At 35.8% G+C, this 21,783-nt stretch overlaps 2 protein-coding genes across 2 annotated transcripts in view; both read right to left on the reverse strand.

Annotated features, from left to right (window-relative positions):
- Positions 1 to 102: 102 nt before the first annotated feature.
- On the reverse strand, positions 103 to 13,839 carry Nelf-E (negative elongation factor E). The gene is given in 9 exon segments (XM_067134447.1): positions 103 to 2,201; positions 2,260 to 2,996; positions 4,900 to 5,009; positions 6,405 to 6,516; positions 7,125 to 7,179; positions 9,463 to 9,665; positions 11,108 to 11,230; positions 11,366 to 11,548; positions 13,651 to 13,839. Coding segments are annotated over 7 exon segments (834 nt in total). The 5' UTR covers positions 13,732 to 13,839; the 3' UTR covers positions 103 to 2,201; positions 2,260 to 2,996; positions 4,900 to 4,932.
- A 1,657-nt stretch (positions 13,840 to 15,496) lies between these two features.
- LOC136856578 (RING finger protein 17-like) overlaps positions 15,497 to 21,783 on the reverse strand; it is a 122,303-nt gene continuing 116,016 nt past the window's right edge. Inside the window, exons 29-36 of the mRNA XM_067134448.1 lie at positions 21,563 to 21,714; positions 20,777 to 20,920; positions 20,240 to 20,356; positions 19,356 to 19,472; positions 18,903 to 19,167; positions 18,044 to 18,170; positions 16,782 to 16,956; positions 15,497 to 15,925 (exon numbers count right to left, since the gene is read on the reverse strand). Coding sequence (XP_066990549.1) covers positions 15,824 to 15,925; positions 16,782 to 16,956; positions 18,044 to 18,170; positions 18,903 to 19,167; positions 19,356 to 19,472; positions 20,240 to 20,356; positions 20,777 to 20,920; positions 21,563 to 21,714 — 1,199 coding nt within the window. The 3' untranslated portion in view covers positions 15,497 to 15,823. The remainder of the gene's footprint in view (positions 15,926 to 16,781; positions 16,957 to 18,043; positions 18,171 to 18,902; positions 19,168 to 19,355; positions 19,473 to 20,239; positions 20,357 to 20,776; positions 20,921 to 21,562; positions 21,715 to 21,783) is intronic.

Genomic DNA, 21,783 nt, shown 5'->3' on the forward strand with positions numbered 1-21,783 from the left:
ATTAAGGGAAGAGAACAAACAAATTGAAACATATGAAATATGAAATCTAGTGTCCTTTGATCACCAGAAGTAGATATGGTAGCAATAAATAACAGTCATATGTCAGAGCTATTTTTTTTATATTGACTATATAAAATCTGGACATTTTTTCAAAATACAGATTCCCCAATAAAGTGTGAGGGGATACAAACTCCAAAATCACAGTATTAATAAAGTGGAAATGGCCGATCAACATGAAACCACGAGTTTGAGTCTGATGACAACCTGGCAAAAAATCCTACATACATCATTTTTAGCGTAAAAAAGTCAAACAAATGTTTAAAATTAATATTTCTCTCAAGTATACAAGCCAGAGCCCTTAAAAATAAGAGTATCCTTCAGCATGAGCTGTTGTAATGGTCACTGAACTTGGAAACAAGGTAGTTCACTGGTGGTAAAAGGGACAGTGCTGGGTACCTGAGGTGCATTTAACTGTGAAAAATGCACATGAAAATGTTATTTGTTCCTAAGGGAATACTGTACAAACCACTGCCTTTCATAACAGATTTACCTCTGAGGTGGGAGTTGAATGTCACCTGGAAATGTCATTGCTTCTGGTTGTGGATGCAGTCAGGGGATGTCAACTCCTGTAATCTCTTACCAGTCTGAGGAAATGGTTGACCAGAGCAGTAGGGGTCTGATAGCCTGAGCACCTTGGACAATGGGATGTTACTTTATGAAGAAACACGGGAGAGCCATGAAATCCCCTGTGAAGGAATTCAGTGCAGAAAATTACCTACTATTGGTCAAACCCATCACTGGTCCAGCAAGTGGCTCGACCTATACTTCCCCCACTTTTTTTTAAAAGGAAATGCAACCCAGACACTATGGTAAGATTGGATGCTTGAAGTACAGGCACTTGTAACTAGCCCAACAGGCTAAAAAGAATGGAGAGAAAGAGTGTGTCCAGTCACTGTATTCACCCTGGAGGCTTACACTAAGCTCAAGTACTCAGATGAAATATTACTCTGTCCAGGTGCAGCTGGGTGCCTACACCACTTGTAAAGCAACACTATAGGTCACAAGAAAAAACCCATGGCCTTTGGGCAACATCCCTCTGGTAGAATGAAGAAAGGGAAGCCTACAACCTAACACCTGCCCTCATTGCCCAGAAGCAACACAAGGATCATCCAAAAAGGACTAGGTTAGTCCTTACATATACTTCGTTTATCCTCTAAAAAGGACGGGCAATATCCTCCTCAGATGTGTAAAAAGCTCGTTGGGTATCTCACAAAATCAGAGAAGGAAGAATGTTCCTGGGCACTTCCTCCTATGCTAGCCTAAGACAAAGATCAGGAGGCAGTATCCCAATGTAAGAGCCCAGGCCCTTCATGAAATGGAAGCATCTCATCTGTTTGGGTTAGGTGGCAAAGGACTGGTTTACCTCCTATTCAAGATAACACTATTAACAGAAGAAGAAGTCCTATATGATCTGTAAAGTAATGAAGACCAATTGCAGCTTAGTGGAAGCCATACAGCCTAGCCTGACAGCAGATAGTCTCAGTAAAGGTGAACAAGTAGCCTGTGACCTAATGAACTTGCACTCTGATTGGCTACAGGGGCTGCAGGAACAGCTGTTGTGCCATAAGGAATTTTGTCCTTATACTCTACTAGGTATTCAAGGAAAGCAGCTGAAGACTGATTAACCTGGAAAATTAAGCTGGCCAGATCTTTTGCACATACTCACATGATGACAAATGTTGAGCGTCACAATGCTTTATTCTTTAGAGATGATATAAAAAGGGTTTTGTCACATTTGACTGGAAGAAAACAGCTGGTTGAGGGATCAGGTGGCAACAGAAGCTGGAGAACTCCTCCCACCCTTCTTTCTCCTCTCTTACTGGAGAGAGGACCATAGCACATCATGAGAAAGATCGCGGTCTTTATCCCTACAAAATGAGCAATGCTTATGTGGGTCTATCAATAAAGGATAAAAGTAATCACATGTCACCTGATTCCCCCGCACTGTCATTGGTCATTTTTCTCCATAATGAAAAACAAGATAAAGTATCATAATATACTCAAAAAGTACACAGTACAAAGAGTCCTGTGCAAATTCAAAGAAACAAGGGTGGCTCACTTCTCATCCAGTCCAATGAGCTCGTGGAGAGACGTGGAAGCCAGTCCACACTGAACAATGAATAAAAATGACTAAGTGAGTCCTGTGCAAATTCAAAGTGTCAATGAGGTAAGACGTGAAGAACAATGAATAAAAATGACTAAGTGTCAATAGGTAAGTGAAGGGCATTTCCCCACTCATCACAATTACCTACAGTTAACTACCACCTTGTTTCCTAGATCAATGACCATCCTAACGTACAATGAAGGACTCTCCTATTGTAAGAGCCAATGGTTTATACTCCCTTGGAAACAAACTGAAAATAAAATGGCAATGTTCAGCATACTGATAAGTCAAAATATATGTTCAGTATACTATGTCAAAATATATCAAAGGTCAAATAACCCAAATCCTATTGAAGCACTATCAGCCATTCATAAAGAAATTGGTACAATAGTTACATTTCATGACATAATAGAAAATAATGATGAACTTTCCTGAAAAAAAAATGATGACTGCACAGAATGTGGTACACCTGTCAGACCTAAACTAGAAACGTAATGGAACCAATCAAATAAACAAATACCCGTACTGTTACCAAAACCGAGGAAAAACCACCAACTCCATCACTGTCACTGTTTTTGCCATATTTTCCCGTTTATCTTATCTGCCTGAATTCCTGGCTAGTCTAAGTCTTCATCCATGTTTTTTTTTTTATCCCGTGATTTTCTTCGCTGCTTCGACATCTATTGCTTTTGTGATCACCTGCTCCTCACCCATTTCATTAGATGCCCTAATCTTTGAAATTTCAGTCTTATCTTCTATCCTCTGGATGACACGTAAGGGTATGTAGTTTTATTTCTCCTCAACACTAACTCAGAGTTGAATGTGCTGGCATCTGCAAATAATTAAACATGTAGGAATCTGGGTGAAATTATTTGTTTGAAACGTACTAACCTTTATGCTTCGTTTCTTTTACCACTATCAAATTCTTTATTAGCTTATAAAGCGAGATCAAATCAAATGAGCTCTAATTACTCCTAGCTGCCAAAAAATTTAAAAAATATTTCTTCCCCTCACTACCATCAAGAACTTCCTTACCTCTCATATAATCATAAAAATTCCAACAACAGGTTATTCTGAAACTTCTTATCTACCTGAAAATATTACCTGTTTACTCATGATGAGATCTGCCTCTCATAAAGAATGCATTTTTCTAAATTACAGTTTTGGATTTAAAATACTGCAATCACTAGCATAAGCCTAGACTACAATCTCTTCTGTGTGTGTAGGCATTCATATCTGATTTTGTACTTTTAAAGTCTATTAGTACACCACTTTTGATATGTATGCATTATGGGACAAGAGAAGTTGATCACTGTAACATGAAACAGAATCACAGATGACGTAACATAATTATTGCAATGCAAAGAGCCTGATCAGATGAACATACAATTGACTATTATGAAAAATATTTCCCTCTCTCCCTCACACCTGTATATTGCTGATACTATACATTTGAGCCTACCAAAGATATATTACACCATTATATGATACAGAGTATACAAAAAATTATTACTAGAGTACTGGCAAAAACATAGTTACTAGAAGTTAAGTATTCATACAAAAGAATTTGTGCAAATCTTACAAAAGTCTGCCTGAGTAGTATAAAAAGTTATTCTTCTTTCTCTTACACACAGCTATAATTCAATATAAAGCCTAATAAAAGATATTTTACTTAGGCATTGTTATTTAAGTAGTATAATAAAACTTGGGCCATCAATACATCACACAAAGCACAGCTACTGAAATTCGTAACTGACCCAGATCTAAACAACCCTATGCCTACAATCTCCCACTCTATATTACTCATGCTATCATTCTAAATATACTAAAGATATCCTGCAATGCTAATATAAATAAAATATAAAACAGAAATAGGGTACAGGTATAGCCTATATCAATGCTGATGGCAAATGTTCAATGATGATGGAGGTGGGTTGAGACAGCAGCTGAAACTAAATGGTTAAAATGACGAAAGCTAATGAAATACTGTTGAAACAATGGCCACTGCATAAAGATTACACTTTACAAATTTTAATGTAGCTGATAAGTAGGTAATATATAAAACCTATGTGATAAGAAATTTGCATGAAGCAGAGGCTACCGGTAAGTAATTCTCCATTAGAAAATATTTACTGAAATCTGAAAACAATGCAATACAACGTTCAGCAGATTCATGATGTTGGATGTATAATGATTACTTTAAAAATGGTGATACTAGTCGCTTATCACACAAGTAATATATATAAACCCTTTACACTGGGACACTTGTATAAAGATAACTCATATGTATTGTTGCTGTAGACAATAGCAAGTGGTTGTGGACAACTGTCAAGTATGGTAGTTACAATTAACAACTGATAAAACATTTCCTCCAGAGAGACAACTTACTGTATTTGATTATACTTAATTTTTTATGTTTTCTGTGTAATGGGAAAAAGAATGTTCCAAACTGCAAGGTAATGTATTTTAAAAGACTTGAAAAAAGAGCTTGTCTTATATGCCTGCAAATACGGTATCAACGGAGATCGGACTTGAGATATTAAAAGTGAAAGTGATAAACCTTGGAAACCAAAGTTAGTACAAATTGCATAAAAAAACATACTGATATAAATTATGAAAATAAATCTCAAAAACTAACTATATTTAATATTTTATGATTAATGTACTTGAGGCTTTAGTAAGAAAGACCTTTACACGACAAAATTTACTTGCTTTTTTGTAAATAAAATACTGACCTTAATTCTTATTGACTTCCCACCACCTTATCTCTAGCCAAAGAGGTCATCGTCATATGCAACCAGATCTCTTTTGTCTTTATGGGAGCCTTTCTGTGAATGACTGGCGGCTGTGGAAAAGTAACATTAAAAAATGTTAATAACGAAGTTGCATTTAGCTTTCACCCTTTTTACTCAAAATAACAAACACGTACTGTAGAATATATAGAATATAGGCTTTAGGCCAAAGGCCTAGTGCTGGGACCTACGAGATCATTCAGCGCTGGAACGGAAATTGACATTAAAACGGCTTGACAGGTGTAACAAAGAAAACCTAGCAGTTGCACTATGAATCAACTTTAAGAGATGGTGGAAAGTAAGACAGAAGAGATTATGAACGGAGGTACAGCAATAGGAATGAATGGGGCCAAAGGGACGCTGCAAAGAACCTCAAGTCACTGACGAAACTAAATAACAGTATCATAACCTTCATTCTATGGTTTCTAAAACTAATAAGACATACTTCAGATACCCGTGATTTCTTGTTCTGAAGAAGTTCTAACATACCACTCTTGTGTGGTTAATGTTCTAGCTGTTCCCCAAAAGTGACAGTGCTTCCAAATTTTAGAGACAAAAAAGAGCAACCTCCCACATGTTGAAGTTGTTTGAACTGACGCTTGCACTAGTCAGTTTTATCTCCAAATCTGGAAGCATCCTGGTTGAACAAGGCACTATACATGTCCAAAATGTTCAGGCTACTTCTTGTAGTGAAACTCGATACAAAGATGCATCATCAACTTGGCCCCTTTATTCTAGATTTATCCTGTTTCTATAGTAGTGGCAAAAAAACACTTTCAGATCCAGTCCCAATTCTACTCCACAAGTTCACATAGAAGTGTAAGAGGACCTAAATTATGTTACCTCTGATAATCACCACCACTTCATCTAAATAGCGATATAAAGAACACAATGGACGGGAGAGCAATGGCTAAAACTGACAGCTTTGTAACTTGAGTACAATACGAAACTGTACTAGTGTTACACATAATGCTTTCAATTTAAATTATAAAGAACATTTCTTATGTTTAAACTACCATATGTTAACTTAACTATTGGCTCCCGTCGATGCGCATCTGATTGGAAATTACAGTGCAGGATTAAATTTTATTTATCAAAACTATCAGTCTGGTAGTTAACAACAAAACTAGGCAGAGGAATGAAAACAGTCCAACACTTCCTATGATAAATGCAAATGCCTTGTTCACATATTGAAATGAACATTATACTCATGAACTTATAGCAGTCCTTGTAACTTGCCTTTTAAGGTAATTATTGCAATATTAGTTATATCAATTTGCATACTTAACACACGTAAGACCTCTGTTTAACTCAATTTAGCTCCTAGATCTTAAAAATCACTCAAGATCATTATTACATCATCCAGATCATGAAATTGAAGATGACCTAAAATATCTCATCTGTCTTAACACGTCTTAATGCAAACAAAACACCACAACTCATCTTACCTATGGTAGACCACGTGGCAGATGAAGAGGCATCGTTTATCGGATCAATTACCGGCTGACGGCGAGCTAGCGACACTTTAAGCTGAATCCCAGAGACCATACTACCATTCATCTGCAAGAAACATTCACTTACAATGCTTGTCTTTGGTAATTAGATGAATCTAAATTCACGAAGCCCTTAAGAGCAGTGTATTGATAAATGGAAAACAAATTTCTTTGGCTAGAGAAGACTATCACAATGATTTGTGTTGGAAGTAATGTGAAGAAATCCTACCGTCTACCACAATCTATACTCATGATGGCAATTATTTTTGAGGTTGTGCCTAAACAATGATCTCCAATGATGCCAAAATAGTTGGATTACGTCAACAGCCAATAATGTCGACAGCTTGTGATCATTTCCGTCATTCCATTTGGCAATTAACTGCTGAATATGATGAAGTACAGTACTGGCTTCATATATTAGAATTGAAATATTTTCATTTGAACTTATATACTACTTCTGCATGACATGACGCCTCATGCCTTAATATATACTTTAAATGTCTTCAATGATAAAATATGAAATGTTAGAGCGAGAGATAATCCCTAAATATTTCTCTTTTAATTATTGTTATTACTGACAACAGAAGGATTCTGTGATTAATATATAATATGATATACGGAAAGATTCTGGGATTAATATATAATATGTATACATTAGAAAAGTTTTATACTTACATCTGCAATCGCCTTCTCTGCAGACTCCACCTTATCAAATGTCACAAAGCCGCAGCTGGAAGAAATTATATTTATCTTTACAATCAAATATACAGTTTTCAAATACATAATTAAACCAAATAAAAGGAGTAGGGTAATAATTAAAAAAGGTTTCTCAAACCCTCACACTGTTGGACTGTGGAACAGTCTCCCTGAGGATGTCATGCAATAGGAACTTCAAAAGTTCAAGCGAAGATACAGTGCATTACTACCCTAATATTATTCTGGAACTTGAAAAGTTCAAGGAAAGCTGCAATGCATTACTATCCCAATGCTATTCTCCTTCCATTTTAATACATTTTTATCTATTTATTAATTTATTCTTTCTGTATTTCCCCTTTTTCCTAATGAACACCATTTTCTTTGGAAGCTTGAATTTTAAGTCAATGGTCCCTTTGGTGGGCTTGTTCCATATGAATAGGGTTCATCTTCTGAGTAATAATAATAATAATAATAATAATAATAATAATAATAATAATAATAATAATAATAATAATAATAATAATAATAATAATAATAATAATAATAATAATACAAACCCTTTACTTTTCAGAAGCCTACTTCTTCACTGGCATCAAAGGTCTAAAGTCAAAATTATGACCCCAGGATGTACTGGGGCCATGACAAGTGAAGATCTGCAGGGCTGTGGACCGACCAAAACATTGGACCCTGAACTGGAAAACCCTTTCTCGCTAATCAAAGTTGAGGAATATCCTTAAAGACTTCTGAATTTGGACCTGGAATCAGGCATCTTTCAAATCCTGGGATGCCAAAAGTTGCCCTTCCAAATGGAGTGACACACCTATTCTACAGTCTCCATCCAAATAAGAAAGTGAAATTTAGGCCAAAGGCAGAGGGTATGGAACCCTTACCTGAGCTCTTGTCACGCTTATAACTTTCTACAGTTAAAGTTGCCACTGGGTCTACGACCAGACCTTAAATATTCTACAAGGCACATCTGAGTTCCAAACTTGACCTGTAAGGAAACTACTGGTAAGAAGCCCTCTAACCTAGATGTGAAATTACTGTGCACTGCTACAAGATGAGTAACTAAAGTGTGAAAAACCTTGTAAACACGCTGACGACCAGTGATAACTTTATTTTGGGGATTTGGAGGGACTGAGCATGTGAAATTTACTCCAGTGTATTTTATGTGAAATGCATTTATTAATAATAATTTATTATAAATATTATTATAAACCATTATGAAAATTATAACTGATCATTTTAAGAGAGCTTAAATTACTAAGAGGTTTGCGTGATCATAAATTGTTATCATGATTGCCTCACAAAATAGCATGACTCCAGCAGGTCAGAAAACTTGCTTACAATACTCACAATGCCACTGTGTAATACTGTAATTACGGTAACAAACCAGGAACACAGACCACAACTAACTATGAATTACACCATATAATAAAAATCTCAAACACTGAACATGCAAATCAAACCATGAAGTTTGCAATAACTGATATGAGCGTAACAAGCAAAAGGGATTGTTACACAAAAGGTCAGTGAACTTCTCTAAGGAAATCATTCATGAGCTCCTAAGCTATCCAAGGTTATCTAAAATACCAAGAAAAATACCAAGAAAAAAAGGACTAATGCCTAACTAAGAAATAACAAAAAACGATGACAGACAATGACTGGCAGAAAATAAACTTATTTAAATCCCAATAAACCGAAATTAAAATCACGAAGATAAAGCCATCTCCAAAACAGGGTAACAAACGATGAATATCAGTTAAGGGTGTGTGAAAACCGATCAGCATATTTGTTCTGACCAACAGACACGACATGACCACTTTCTGCCCACAGGAGGATTTGAGAGTCTGGATAAGCTCACAGTGAGCTGGATTCTTGTACCTGAAAGCAATCTTAATATGACAGCTTCATTTGTTCCTGTTTTGACAAACTGGCCTATCCCATTTTATTTTAAGTTTTCCGATCAAAGTGTCTCAGTTTTTGATACTCTTATAACATCAAAATTTCAGGTGCCTGCGTTGGCAGATTTTCCAACAAAATTTCCATACAAGATGAGCCACTTAGAAGCTCTGAATAATCAAAATCTTTGAAGTCTATTTTCTCAGAATAAGGAAAAATGGCTTACAGCCAGTTCGTCACACTAGGGATGAAGTGTGCCAAAACAAATTTACTTTACAGGGCAAAATTAATGTGAATCTTTTAGTAAAACCTAAAGGTTGTAATTTGTACAACCATATATATCCACATTAAAATATAAAAATGTTCACGATATAGGAACTGAATAATATTCTGTGAAACACTATACAGTACTTACTTTTTATCAATTTCCATGTTTACGTTGACTATGTTTCCAAAAGTAGAAAATGCTTTCTTCAAGACATCCTCAGATATGCTGAACCCAAAAACGTAAATTGTGTGGCCATGACGTGGTTTGCCATCGGAGCCCCTGCCATCTCTCGTAAATTCGCCTCTCTCTTCTCTATCTCTTGCTGAGACAAAACTATCATACAGGTTTTGCTGAAAGAGGGAGCAAAAGTTAGACATTTTTTAGGTTATTTTAATATTTTATATAAATGTATAAACCAGTGGTACTCTGTTGAGACATCAACCAGTATGAGAGAACTGACCTTACAATAAACCACATAAATGTCATACAAATTACTATGTCAAAACTTTCAGGAAAATAAACTTCGAGTCTAATTACATATAAAACATTATCTCACTACACCTATTCTTTGCTGTCAGATCTTGACAGTATCTAGTTTGGGGGACCCTAACACGCCTCAGTTGACAGCATTCTGTGAAATCTACCATTGCTATCCCTGCTCACATAACCTGATGTTGGCTCTAGAACCCTTATGGGGGATTTAAAGGCATCCAGTAGTAAAATGTGTCCACTTCACAGTTTCAAACTTTACCCAACTCTTGGATTAGAGGTGAATTTTAATGCCAGTTACTGTACAGTACATGGTTTGTGACAACGACTACCAGAATCATTTGACTGTAAAGAAAAAATCTACTTTAATTTGAATATGTAAAACTATTTGCAGATGTTTGTGTCAATATTCACTTCAAAGTCTTCATTTACCTAAAAATAAATAAATAATTACAATGCCTTCATGCATGGGAGAAATGTCCAGTAATTGATGAAGAAAATTAAACGTTCATAGGTATCAAAGTTACCACTGTCTGATAATTTAAGATTATGTTGTTTTTCTCTGCTTAATGGTCAGATTAATGTTTTGAAGGCATGAACTATTTGATGCCTAGTTTGTGACAGGCTATTTATGATTATTAAGCTTTTAGAAGTGTTAACAAATTTCTCTTACTCAAAAAGAATATATTTCACATCAAACCTTTTTATAGAATAAACTAATTCAGCTGTGATGATGAATGTTTTCTCTGTTTCTCGGTGAGGTTTTTGAAAATCATTAACTGGATAATGTCTCTTGTACGAGCATAAAAGGTAACTAAAGTTTGATCTTCACAGTGTGGTACATGAGATCAATGTCACTAGTACATTTTTCTCTGATCTTGGAGTACAATATTGTGTCTTGTAAGCAACTAAGTTTCTGAAAACATCTCATTGTTAGTGTTAGAACATTCTGTTGAGTTTAAATAAACTGTTAACCTATGTTTTCACTTAAGAGTTTTCTGATATTCTGAATTTGTTCTCTCTCATCTCATATATTCTTGAGGGGCAGGAAATAAAAACCTGCTAATATTCACTTTGGAATATATCAGACTATGTCCAGCTCCACTATGACTACCTGTTGACATACTGCTTTGGAGTGGCTAAATTTAATCAATCAACCCTGCCAGGCATTTAGAAATAACCAAAGCAATTGTCTGTACCAAGCAGAACACATACATAAATATTCTTTACCTGAAAATCTCTAAATAATTAATAAAAAAGCTAAAATGCTTAGTAAATTCAAAACAAAAATATACAGTGAGGCCATTTTTCACTCACTTTGAACTTTAACCCTAGATTCATGAATTTCTTCTTCTGGATGTGTCGTAGAAAATGGCTGATATCCAGATGGTGCTTTATCTGCTGCTGATAATTTTCGTTCAAGTCCCTGCAAAAAGAAAAACCGAAATGTAAACCTTGCTTATAACAGCCAATTATTCAAATTACATCAGTCCTGGATAACCTCACAGAAGAAAATCAGTTATTTGATTGCGAAAGACAATAATAAAATCAATATTCTTACCATCGATCTCTTAAAGGTGGTCTTTTCAGTAGCTGCTTGAGGACGTTCAGGTACCTTGATTGCTCCTGACTTGATCAACTTCTTAGCCATTTCTTTGGCATCCTTAGCTTCCATTGGCCGCTTCAGAGGGACCAAAGGCTCTGGTTCTTGTTTAGGGGCCTTTAATGCTTGTAATGCCTTTTTCTGTGGGAAATCATGAAATTTTTAATACTGTAGATTTAATGTTATTTATATATTACTATATATATCTCCTTTGCAAAAAATAATACTGTAATCACATTTTTTCCATGACATACGACTCACAAAGGCAGAGTACATCAAGTATTGCAATCCCACTTATAAATGGCTGAGCAATTAACAATAATCTGGCATAAAAATTCATTAATAAAGTAAAATTTATTTTCAGTGTGGAACGGAATGGAATGTAGAGTTTAAGCCAAAGGCCGAGTGCTGGGGCCTATGAGGTCATTCAGTGCTGAAAGGTAAATTGAGAGTAGAAATGTCTGAAAGGTGTAACAGGAGGAAAACCTCACAGCTACACTATGAAATAATTGTACGGAGAGGGTGGATAGCAAGATGGAAGAGTTTGAATATGAATGGAGGTACAGGAAAATTACACATTTTAAATATAATTTGTACTTCTTCTGCATATGCAACATATAAAAAAATAGGCCTTTTACATAAAGGGGTATCTAGGTGGAGTGAGGTTGCAACAGTTACTCAAGCTTGGTAACAAGGCTGGCTTTTGGTATTATTTTACTTTAAACTATTACTTGAGGTCACAATTTTTCTGTTGTAATCTTCCTTAACATGCGTAGTAAAAAAGTCATGCTCATATCTTTATCAAAATCTTTCTTATGACAATGTTTTCACCCACACAGAATTTTCCTGTCATGGGAGTGGAGCTTCCAATCAGACTTGTTTGTGTGCATTGTGAGTACGTAGGAAAATGCTAAAACTTGATTGGTCAAGCTTAACAATTATGTGGGATTTTGGAAATCAGGTGTTGCTTGACAAAGCTGGCTTCAGCTAGCAGTCATGGAGCCGTTTGTTCACCTATGTTCTTCCTGCTCCGTGGATTATTTTGGCTGCCTTACTCAATTTCGTGCCATATTTCATCCTCCTCACACAGATGCCATTCTTCCTCCTCACACAGATGCCATTCTTTAAATTTCGGGAACATGTTTTACTTAATTCTTTACAGTGGGCCAGGTACAACGCTTCCTTAAATTATAAGGAAGAACAGCACTTACGGTACTGTAGTGTTACTACGAAACTTATCAAGACGTAGAAAAGACAGCGATGTCATTTTTCTGGGGCTTTCAACATCTAGGGAAGATCCTGATTGGTCCGGTGACGTTAATCCTACTAATAGTTATGATTCAGAGTGAAGTAAGTTTATAGAATGTTCTCAAACTGACATCATGCACTAGGGTAAGGAGCTGGTGCCCTAGGTTAGGTTAGATTGGGGTGGTTGGTCAGGTTGCAACATTATTAATAGTCATATGCAGAACCTTAGGTTAGTAGGCCTAAGACTTTGAGGACTCAGGACCCTAAGTTAGGTTGGGAAAAGAGGTCAAGGAAGGGGGGAAGGAGAGGGGGAAGTCACTCGACTTGGCAAGGATGTGGGCCTCTGCATTAGACTGGGGGGGGGGGGGGGCAGTCCAGGAGGGCTTCATGACCCCAGCCAGGTAAAGATGCATGCCCCTTAGTTAGGTTACTTCGATTCATGCCTTTCACTCATGTTGCATTCCCCCCCTCCAAAAACGCAGCTTTCCCACTGTGGTCCCCTAAATTGTAGGATATTAGCCTAGGCTACTTGCTTGCTAATGAAACGAATGTCAGTAAAATTCAAAGCGCACATTAAAATGCAGGGAAATTATACTTTCGCACGCAACGTACATTAACGGTTTCCCCCCAACCCCTACACCCCTCCGCTAATACCTTATCTAAAACAGACTTCAAAGAATTAAATTGTCCACAATCCGACCATTCCCAATAGCCCATTGGTAGCCCATTTTGCAAGTAAAGAGACGGTGACCAAACCACCGCGGAGGCGCGGTAGTACCCTTCAGTTTTACCATTCCGCTAGGCTACGTCATTACAGCCTATCCTATAACCTAACACCGGACTACAACCATTAGCCTAACCAATAAAAAGCTCTAAAAATCCACCAAACAGCTTTACCTAGACAATAAGAAAAGTAATATTCAGTGATTAACCTCAAAATGAAAACTGTTTTCGCCGAAATAGCGAAGAACAAGCCGCTAGGACCAGCTTCCTACCTTTCTCCTCAGTTTCTGGTACTTAGCTTGAAGCATCTGCTCCTCCTCCGTCAGGTTACTCGGGAAATGAAGGTAGACCATCCTGGAGAGGATTATTCGTCCTAAGGACGTTTTTTCTGTCTTTAAATGTCAAGTACGTCTCCTGGAACCGAATTGGTTTGGGTTGTTGTAGTAGTAGTAGTAATGGGCGGGAGTCGCCTTTGTAACGGCTCCTCTTCTTGCTCGTTCTATTCCTTCTTTTCCGTGTTTGTTTCAATTTAATGTCTGTTAGAAGATCCGAGTATAGGATAGGCTGTTATAACACTGTTATTATTCGTTAATAGCTATAACGCAGCTTCGTTATATGTTGAAGAAGGCTTTCATATTAAACTAGTAGTAGTAGTAGTAATGGCATAGTATGCAGGATTTGTTGGCTTTGAAACAGCTCCCTTCCTACTTTGTGTTTATTGTCTCCGTAATACCATACATCTTTTATAAATTCCTATTTTCACTTTCTTCTTTCGGTGGATCTGCAAATGGAAGGATGTTAGCTATCAATTCCTCTTTATTTTCTTCATATGTTAGGCTTTTCACAATTCTTCCAGTTTCAGGTTTGTTTTATAACGTATAACTGTGTATCAGAAGACCCAAATACAAGAAGTTATTATAACAATGATATATAATTTGTAATAGTTATAACGCAACTTCGTTACAAGTTGAACAAGCCTTTCGTATTAAATTTACCATTAAACTATGCTTTAAAAACTTATGTTCCATTAAAACAACTAAGAGCTACTCTATTCCCGAATCACACGAGACATCATCTGCCACTGGTTAAAAATGAAATGGATCACGATATTATAAAGGGTATAATGGCAACAACACTGTCCTTGGGAAACTTCACACTGCCCTCGTTGTATATAAGGCCTCTGTTCGTGGTATATAATGTCTATTTCTGGTTTACTCATAGCAGTCTGGTCACTAATCTACTCAAATTTTAATTGGTTGTTTGGTTGGATTTCAATTTTGGAGGAAAAATATACTTGGAAGTTAAATGTGAACTTTAAATACCTAGTTGCTTGTTATCTCATTACCACATTGTTAATAAGTTGGAAGAAAGTATTTGATAAATTTACCCGTACCTTTTTTCCAGTGCAAATAATCTTTACAATTCTTTTGTTTATTCGTCACGGGGTCTGAGAGGCGCAGATTCTTTGCAGCAACGCAAGACGGGAGACCAAGGTCTTTTTGTAGATGGTGATGTACCGCTCTTTGAGCCTTCTTTTCTGCCTTCAAAATCTTTACTGGCATTGATAAATGTTTCATAATAATCCTTTTAATAAGGTTGTCTGGCTTCTCATTAGTCATTTTTGGTCAACCAGAGCCTTTATTATTCTGTAATGCAGTTTCTAAGTTGGATTCCTTAGTACAATGGCACCACACTGACACCGTGATTTTGGACATCCCCATCTCTTTTGCTATGGGTCATAAACTTCCCACTTCTCCATAATGTCACAATCTCAGTCTTCTTCACATCTGAAGAGAGATTCTTTAGCCATTTCTAATCATTAAAGTGCAAGAGAACAAAAAAATAGCATACAAAAATTACAAGGAGAGCCAAGGGCAAATACATTGACAACTGATCCCTTGGACTTCTCATCAAGCACTGCTTGTCTAGATGAGAAGAGGCTACCACTCCCAGACCCACGGCACTGCCAGATGTATGACTGAATGACGAGAAACAGCGCTCCTGGTGGAAATCACAAAAAAAAGATCGAATGCACATTTCATCACGAAATGAAGTTGCGTTCAAAGTTTTATTTTGAGGCGACTGTAAATATACACAGGTCTGAACTAAATCACAAGATTTTTAATAAATTCTTTATAATGAAATTACAAGTGCAAACTTACAAGGCCAAGTTTTTCATGAGACCAAAGTAAATGTTTAATGTTTTTTTCTAAACAATCTATTAGAAAAGATAAAAAATAAAAAAAAATGTAAACATGTAAAATAAATCAATGGCGTGACTTCTCCAGTTCGGAGTGTGATTTAATGGTACAGGAAAGAAAATCATTATCCCCAGTCAACAGAAAATCAAACTGAAAACTTTTGCTTTTGGACCCATCTTATACAAAATCAGAAAGGTGCTGAAAATGCAAAATAAATACAAGTAAACATTTGCAGTTTTTTGCACTACACTTGAATGGCCACAAGGCCACTGGTAATAAGATCAGCGTAAGCTAACTTTTCAGTGCCTTCAAGGTACAGCTCAACTTGTGGAGGACTTTCCATACTCTGAAATATCAAGAATAAAATAAAATTAATGTGAATATAATTATTTGTAACTATACAACTAGATTAATTTTTAAATTGAAATGTTATTAGGAATGGAATGGAATATAAAATTTAGGCCAAAGGCAAAGCGCTGGGACCTACGAGATCATTCAGCACTCAATGGGAAATTGACTTTAAAAGGCTTTAAAGGTGAAACAGGAGTAAAATCTGTTAGGAGAGGGTGGAGTGTATGGTGGAAGAAAGAATATGAACACAGGTAGAGTAAAACGAATGAAATGGGCTGCAGCTAGGGGCTGAAGGGAATCTCAAGTAATGCCTACAGTGCACCATGTGAGATACACTGATGGCACTACCCTTCTATGGGGATTCTTGGACTATACAATCTCACTAACACATCTTACACTCTTCCCACACTTCCCCAACAACCCTAGAAATAACAAAATCCATCCCCGACTTTTTCTGACAGAGGGGCTACCCTTTCCCCAGCTCCACACTTTTCAGTCGTGTCAGACACAGTAACCTTTTTGTCCTGGTCATTCTCGCATATACTAACTTTTCCCTTTTATCTCAAAACTGTCAAAGCATTTTATTAATCAAAAGAGACTTCAGATTTCTTGATTGAAAAGTCCATGAAAGCCTATGAACAACACTGTACATGGGAGATACAAATATACTCTTTATGACATAATCAATTAATTTACAATGCCTAAATCTGACTTCAACTTCATGTTAAAATAAATGTCCTTGGATGGTTACATTGGGGAAATTTGCTCAGTGAAAAAAAAAAAAGTTTGCTATTTCTGGAAGGGAAGAACATATTTACTTTCCTAACAGCACAAGATTCTGAATAACGTACCTTAACTGATGTCAAAAAGCTTTTTTCATTAGTGTTCATAAGACAATCTATCATTGCTCTCATGGCCTCTTCAGACCACATGTTTCTACTCTGATTAGGAGGAACCACTTGGTGGAGTTTAACACCAACTGCCATGGCAGGAATGTTCAAGCCAATTTCTGGGCATTCGCGCAAGCTGTAAGGTTAAAAGAACTTTGAAAGTTATATTGACAAATATTAGTTTCAGGATCACTGTATATTCAGTCACAAATAAACCAAATAATTTCTAGAGTAACAAACAATATTACTTTATATGACCATCAATTGGTTGTCCAAATAATTTCTACAGAGTAACTAACAGTATTATTTCATGTGACCAGTAACTGGACAACCATCTAAGATAATGATTCAATTTGCTGAAAAAGATGAATTCTCCTTATACCTTAACTTTGCATTAGTCACGTGACATTTATAAATACGATCAATGTAAAAATGTGAAGAGGATATAGTTATAAGACACCTGATGAACTCTAAACAGTTTGCACATTCTATTCAACATTTCAATTCATTTGGCATATAATGAATATGAAATTTCTATTTTTTATCAAAAGTCGGGTTTCGGAGTCAAAACTCCTAAAAACGCATCTTGTATAAAGCTGGAAATTCTACTGTGTTTTGATACATATATTCTTATTTCAATCTTTAATGTACTCCTCTGTTCCAAAGATTTCTCACACATTTGGCTAGTTACTTTTCACTTCACAATGAGACCGAGATATAGACCACCTTAACAAAATGCCTCCTACTTTGTTCCAGTTGCCTGACCCACAATTAGTCACTTCAGGGGATACTGCTGAACTGGTAATGGGTTAAATTTTCAAGACATCTGTGTAATTTATCAATACAGCTGAAGGTACAGGCATGTCATTTATCATAAAAAATACACCAACAAAAACATGTAAAGTTCCCTTAAGTACAGTATGAATGAATATATTATTTCTTTTTAATGAGATCTCTTCTTTCAGTATTTCCCTTTACCTTCCCTTACTTCCCAATGAACACCATAGTCTTTGGAAGCTTGAATTTCAAGTCAATAACCCCTGTGGGCTTGTTCCATACGAATAGGGTTCATCTTATGAATAATAATAATAATATTAATAGTAAAATGATCAAGGTTTGTATGATATATATTCCTACTACAATTTCTCTACTGTTAAAGCTAATTTGAAAAGCTTACAAACCATAAAAATCTCAACAAAATCTTCATAAATATGGCGCCTTACTTTTTAATTGCGATGTCTTCCAAGTTTCCAGTGTCTACAAACATGGCAGTAATCTGGTACTGCGTCTTTGCAATGATCTGAACTCTATACCATTCCTCTGTCGAAAACATCCCCAAGTATATTTCTCCTGTGAACCAAAAGTAACGGTGTGCCATACGTTAACTGCTCATTCTTAAATCTAAGAAACTGGTTACTAATACAATACATAAAGTTTTAAAATATTCTTGAAAGATTTCGAAAGAATTCTTGGTTTAAACTTCGAGTAAAGCCTTGCTTTAACGGACCCGGAACAAACGGACATCGATTTAACGACAAAATTTGGCCAAGGGTAGTGGCTGCTATTTAACATTTACTTGCGCATTAACCTCAGCACTGGTGCGAAATTGGAACTTACTGTATATTCCCGTGTATAAGATGACCTTTAGATAAGACGAGGTCACAAATTATGGCAAATTTTCATGAATTTATCTCATATCTGTAGTATCAGACGACTGCTAAATTACAAAACCATTTGTGAATAGGCTAGCTTTTGCAACAACAAGTACCTTATGAAATATTGGTTATGTAAAGATGGTGTTATTACAAATGCTGTTTTACTTACTGTATCCTTAGATATTCAAAATAAATGAAATAACAAAGCCGACTCTAAATCATGTTTTTCCTATACATGTCGCCTAAATTGGAAACATTGTTTTGTTTACGTTTCATCGCTGACAATACGATAGTGTATGATAGTTATCACACATAATTATCGTTTGTATGACTGAATTGTTCTAAACAGTTATTTACTATCAAAATGATAACACATTTTTAATGAAAAACTAAAAAAGACAAGATTCACATTTAAAACACTACATACCTATCTGTGGGTCTTTCACTCTTGCATATGGTGAGGGATTACTGTTAACTAAAGAAAAGAAACTTTGATAAGCAGCAACTGACGACTGCAGCAGGCATTCACACTCTGCTGTACCATTTGAAAATACTGGAGAAATATAAACAGAAGCTGGGTCTTTAATTGCTGTGACCTTTACTCTGAATTTCTCGAAGGGATTATTGGGAAGACTCAGAGATGGCAAATTTACTACAGGAAAATCCATTTGATTTGTTTCATCTTCAACTACCTGTAAAAGAAAGAAAATGTTCAATCTTTCCATTCTTCAGTTTAATGTGGTCTGAAAGAAAAAATCAAGACTCTACCCAGTGCACATATCCCCTTATGGCCAGAATAGGAGACAAAACAATTACAAGTAAGAGGAAAACGATTTTCTGAAGCATTCAAGGTAATTTCAACAAACTATAATAGACTTACTACATCACAGGAATCTTCCTCCAAACTTAGCATAGGCTTAACTATCCGACACACTTTCATCTTGTTCACTAATAACGATATCACATCCAGGTTGTGTTCTTTCACCAAGAGACGGACCTGTTAAATATAGAATTCGTAGTTCATTAACCTGTGTTCTTTCACCAAGAGATGGACCTGTTTAATATAGAATTCGTAGTTCATTAAGTGTCAAAATTAATGGCTAAGTTTTGGACAAGGCAACAAAATGGAAATAATCATCACTATTACTGTACTATTATTATTATTATTATTATTATTATTATTATTATTATTATTAAGATTATTAAATTATCTTTTGGCTGCTTCACTAAAATACCTACAGAAATATCTCTTTTCATGTCAAAATCTAATTCTAAAGAGAGAGTCATCTCAACATACTTACAAGGTAATCACCTAAAAGTTTTCAATTTAAATCTAACAAACACCATATTTTGCATGGGCTGTTATATGATATGCTGAATACGAAAAAGTTCAGACAAAAGCCATAAAGTGACTGGTTACATTGAACTACTAAAGGAGTGGTCAGTCCTTCGCTCACTGCTGGATTTATTCTTTGTGCAACAAACCTGTGGTACGCAGGGGCTGGCCACATATATGTAGGTGTGTGCTCTATAATATTTGACAATTATTTAAAAACTTTATTTCATCAAAAACAAAAATCCTAATAATTTTCAAATTTTGAAGAGTAGCCAAGGGTGGGGATGACATAATCTTTCTTCACAACACTTGGAACTCGGTCGCTCAGGTGCAAGACAGGTCCCATTTTTAAGGCTTAAAAAATATACAAGAAATAATTTACTACAGTATATGGAAAACTTAAACATTCCATCTTCTTTAGCACTTACCTGCAATGGCTCCCCAGGTCTAGGTTTTTCCATAACTGTGACAAGGCACTCTTTCTCGACAACTGATTTGTGAAGAAAATCTAACACTTCTGTCTGCCAGCAACCTTGCATATTTCTCTGGAAATCGTTCTAGATTAACAATATGAAAAATATAATGCTAAAGTCACTACAATACTATAATGTCACTTCTAATAATATTAATAATTATTATCAATACTACCCACCATATGACTAGTACAATTCACATACTATAATACTGTATTCAAAATTTATATTTAATACAGAATCCACTCTACCTTCTAACAAACCATTAATGCCTTTAGTTCGTAATCACAGTGCAGGATACTTCAATATACTTGAACTTATTCTAGAAGAATATTTCATTTAAATAAGCTTTTAAAAAAATCAGGTGTAAAATAAAAAAAACACAAAGTAATGGGTAATCAAAACAAGAGAAGCCAAATGATAATTCTTCCAGACTAGGTCTTCTAAGATCACAACAACAAAAACAAATATAAAAATCAAAACCCAACTTACGGGTTCCGTTTGATAGAGCACTGCTTTGTAACACTGAATCGGCACTTGATCGTACACTATGCTTCTCCTCAAATCTGAGAGCATCACTACGTCTGTGTTGCCGTAGTCCACAAATTGAACCAACACGTTTCCTTTCTCTAATAGCTGGGGAAAAAAGAAAAAAAGTAAAATTAAATTGGCATTCAAACTAACACCCTGATTCAAACATATCTGAGACCATCAGTCACTTTGCTCACATTACAGTCGACCCCCACCTATTTGTGGACTTACCGACTTGCAGACTTTTCTATGGAACATATATACACATTATTTAGGAAAAATCCACCTATTTGTGGTACTTTTCATAGAGAAGTATTCCCCAATTACCGTATTTTCATGACTAAATGCATTTTTTGTGATGAACCTATTAAAATACTCAGGTATAAGTGTTTTTAGAGGGTTTTTTGGTGTTTGAACTGTTAAAATAGGCAGTCACAAGCATTTTTAAGAGGGGTGTGTAGTATTCATGGATTTTAGCTATTTGTGGGGGGCTGTGGTACACATTCCCCCGAATACTGGGGGTCAACTGTAAAGTTAATTAAAAAAAAATGATGATGATTCTGACAGGTCTGTCTTTAACAGACATAGAATTTATTTATTTCTAATATATTTGTACTTGTACATAACTTGATTTGTTTCTCTATTTCAAGACTCATGCTACTATAAGTAATTCAAAAAAACAGTTATGGAGCCAACGATTGAACTTAATCATAAATTTAAAAGATAACCAACATTTGCACAACTTACTTTAAGAACAGTAGCTCGATGCCACTTGTTATCTATGAAAAATCTAGCGATTACAGGATCACCGATACTCCAGCACAAGTCGTCATCAGACGGAAGGGAATTAGCAACCAGTATTGAGAAGGCCTCACTCATTGTTAGCAATGTTCCCATATCTGTAATACACAGTCCATGATGCACCATTCTCTAATTGTAGCTAAACCTCCGTTCAGAGATGCAGCAAC

The sequence above is a fragment of the Macrobrachium rosenbergii genome, chromosome 36 (assembly GCF_040412425.1).
Source record: "Macrobrachium rosenbergii isolate ZJJX-2024 chromosome 36, ASM4041242v1, whole genome shotgun sequence".
Classification (NCBI taxonomy): domain Eukaryota; kingdom Metazoa; phylum Arthropoda; class Malacostraca; order Decapoda; family Palaemonidae; genus Macrobrachium; species Macrobrachium rosenbergii.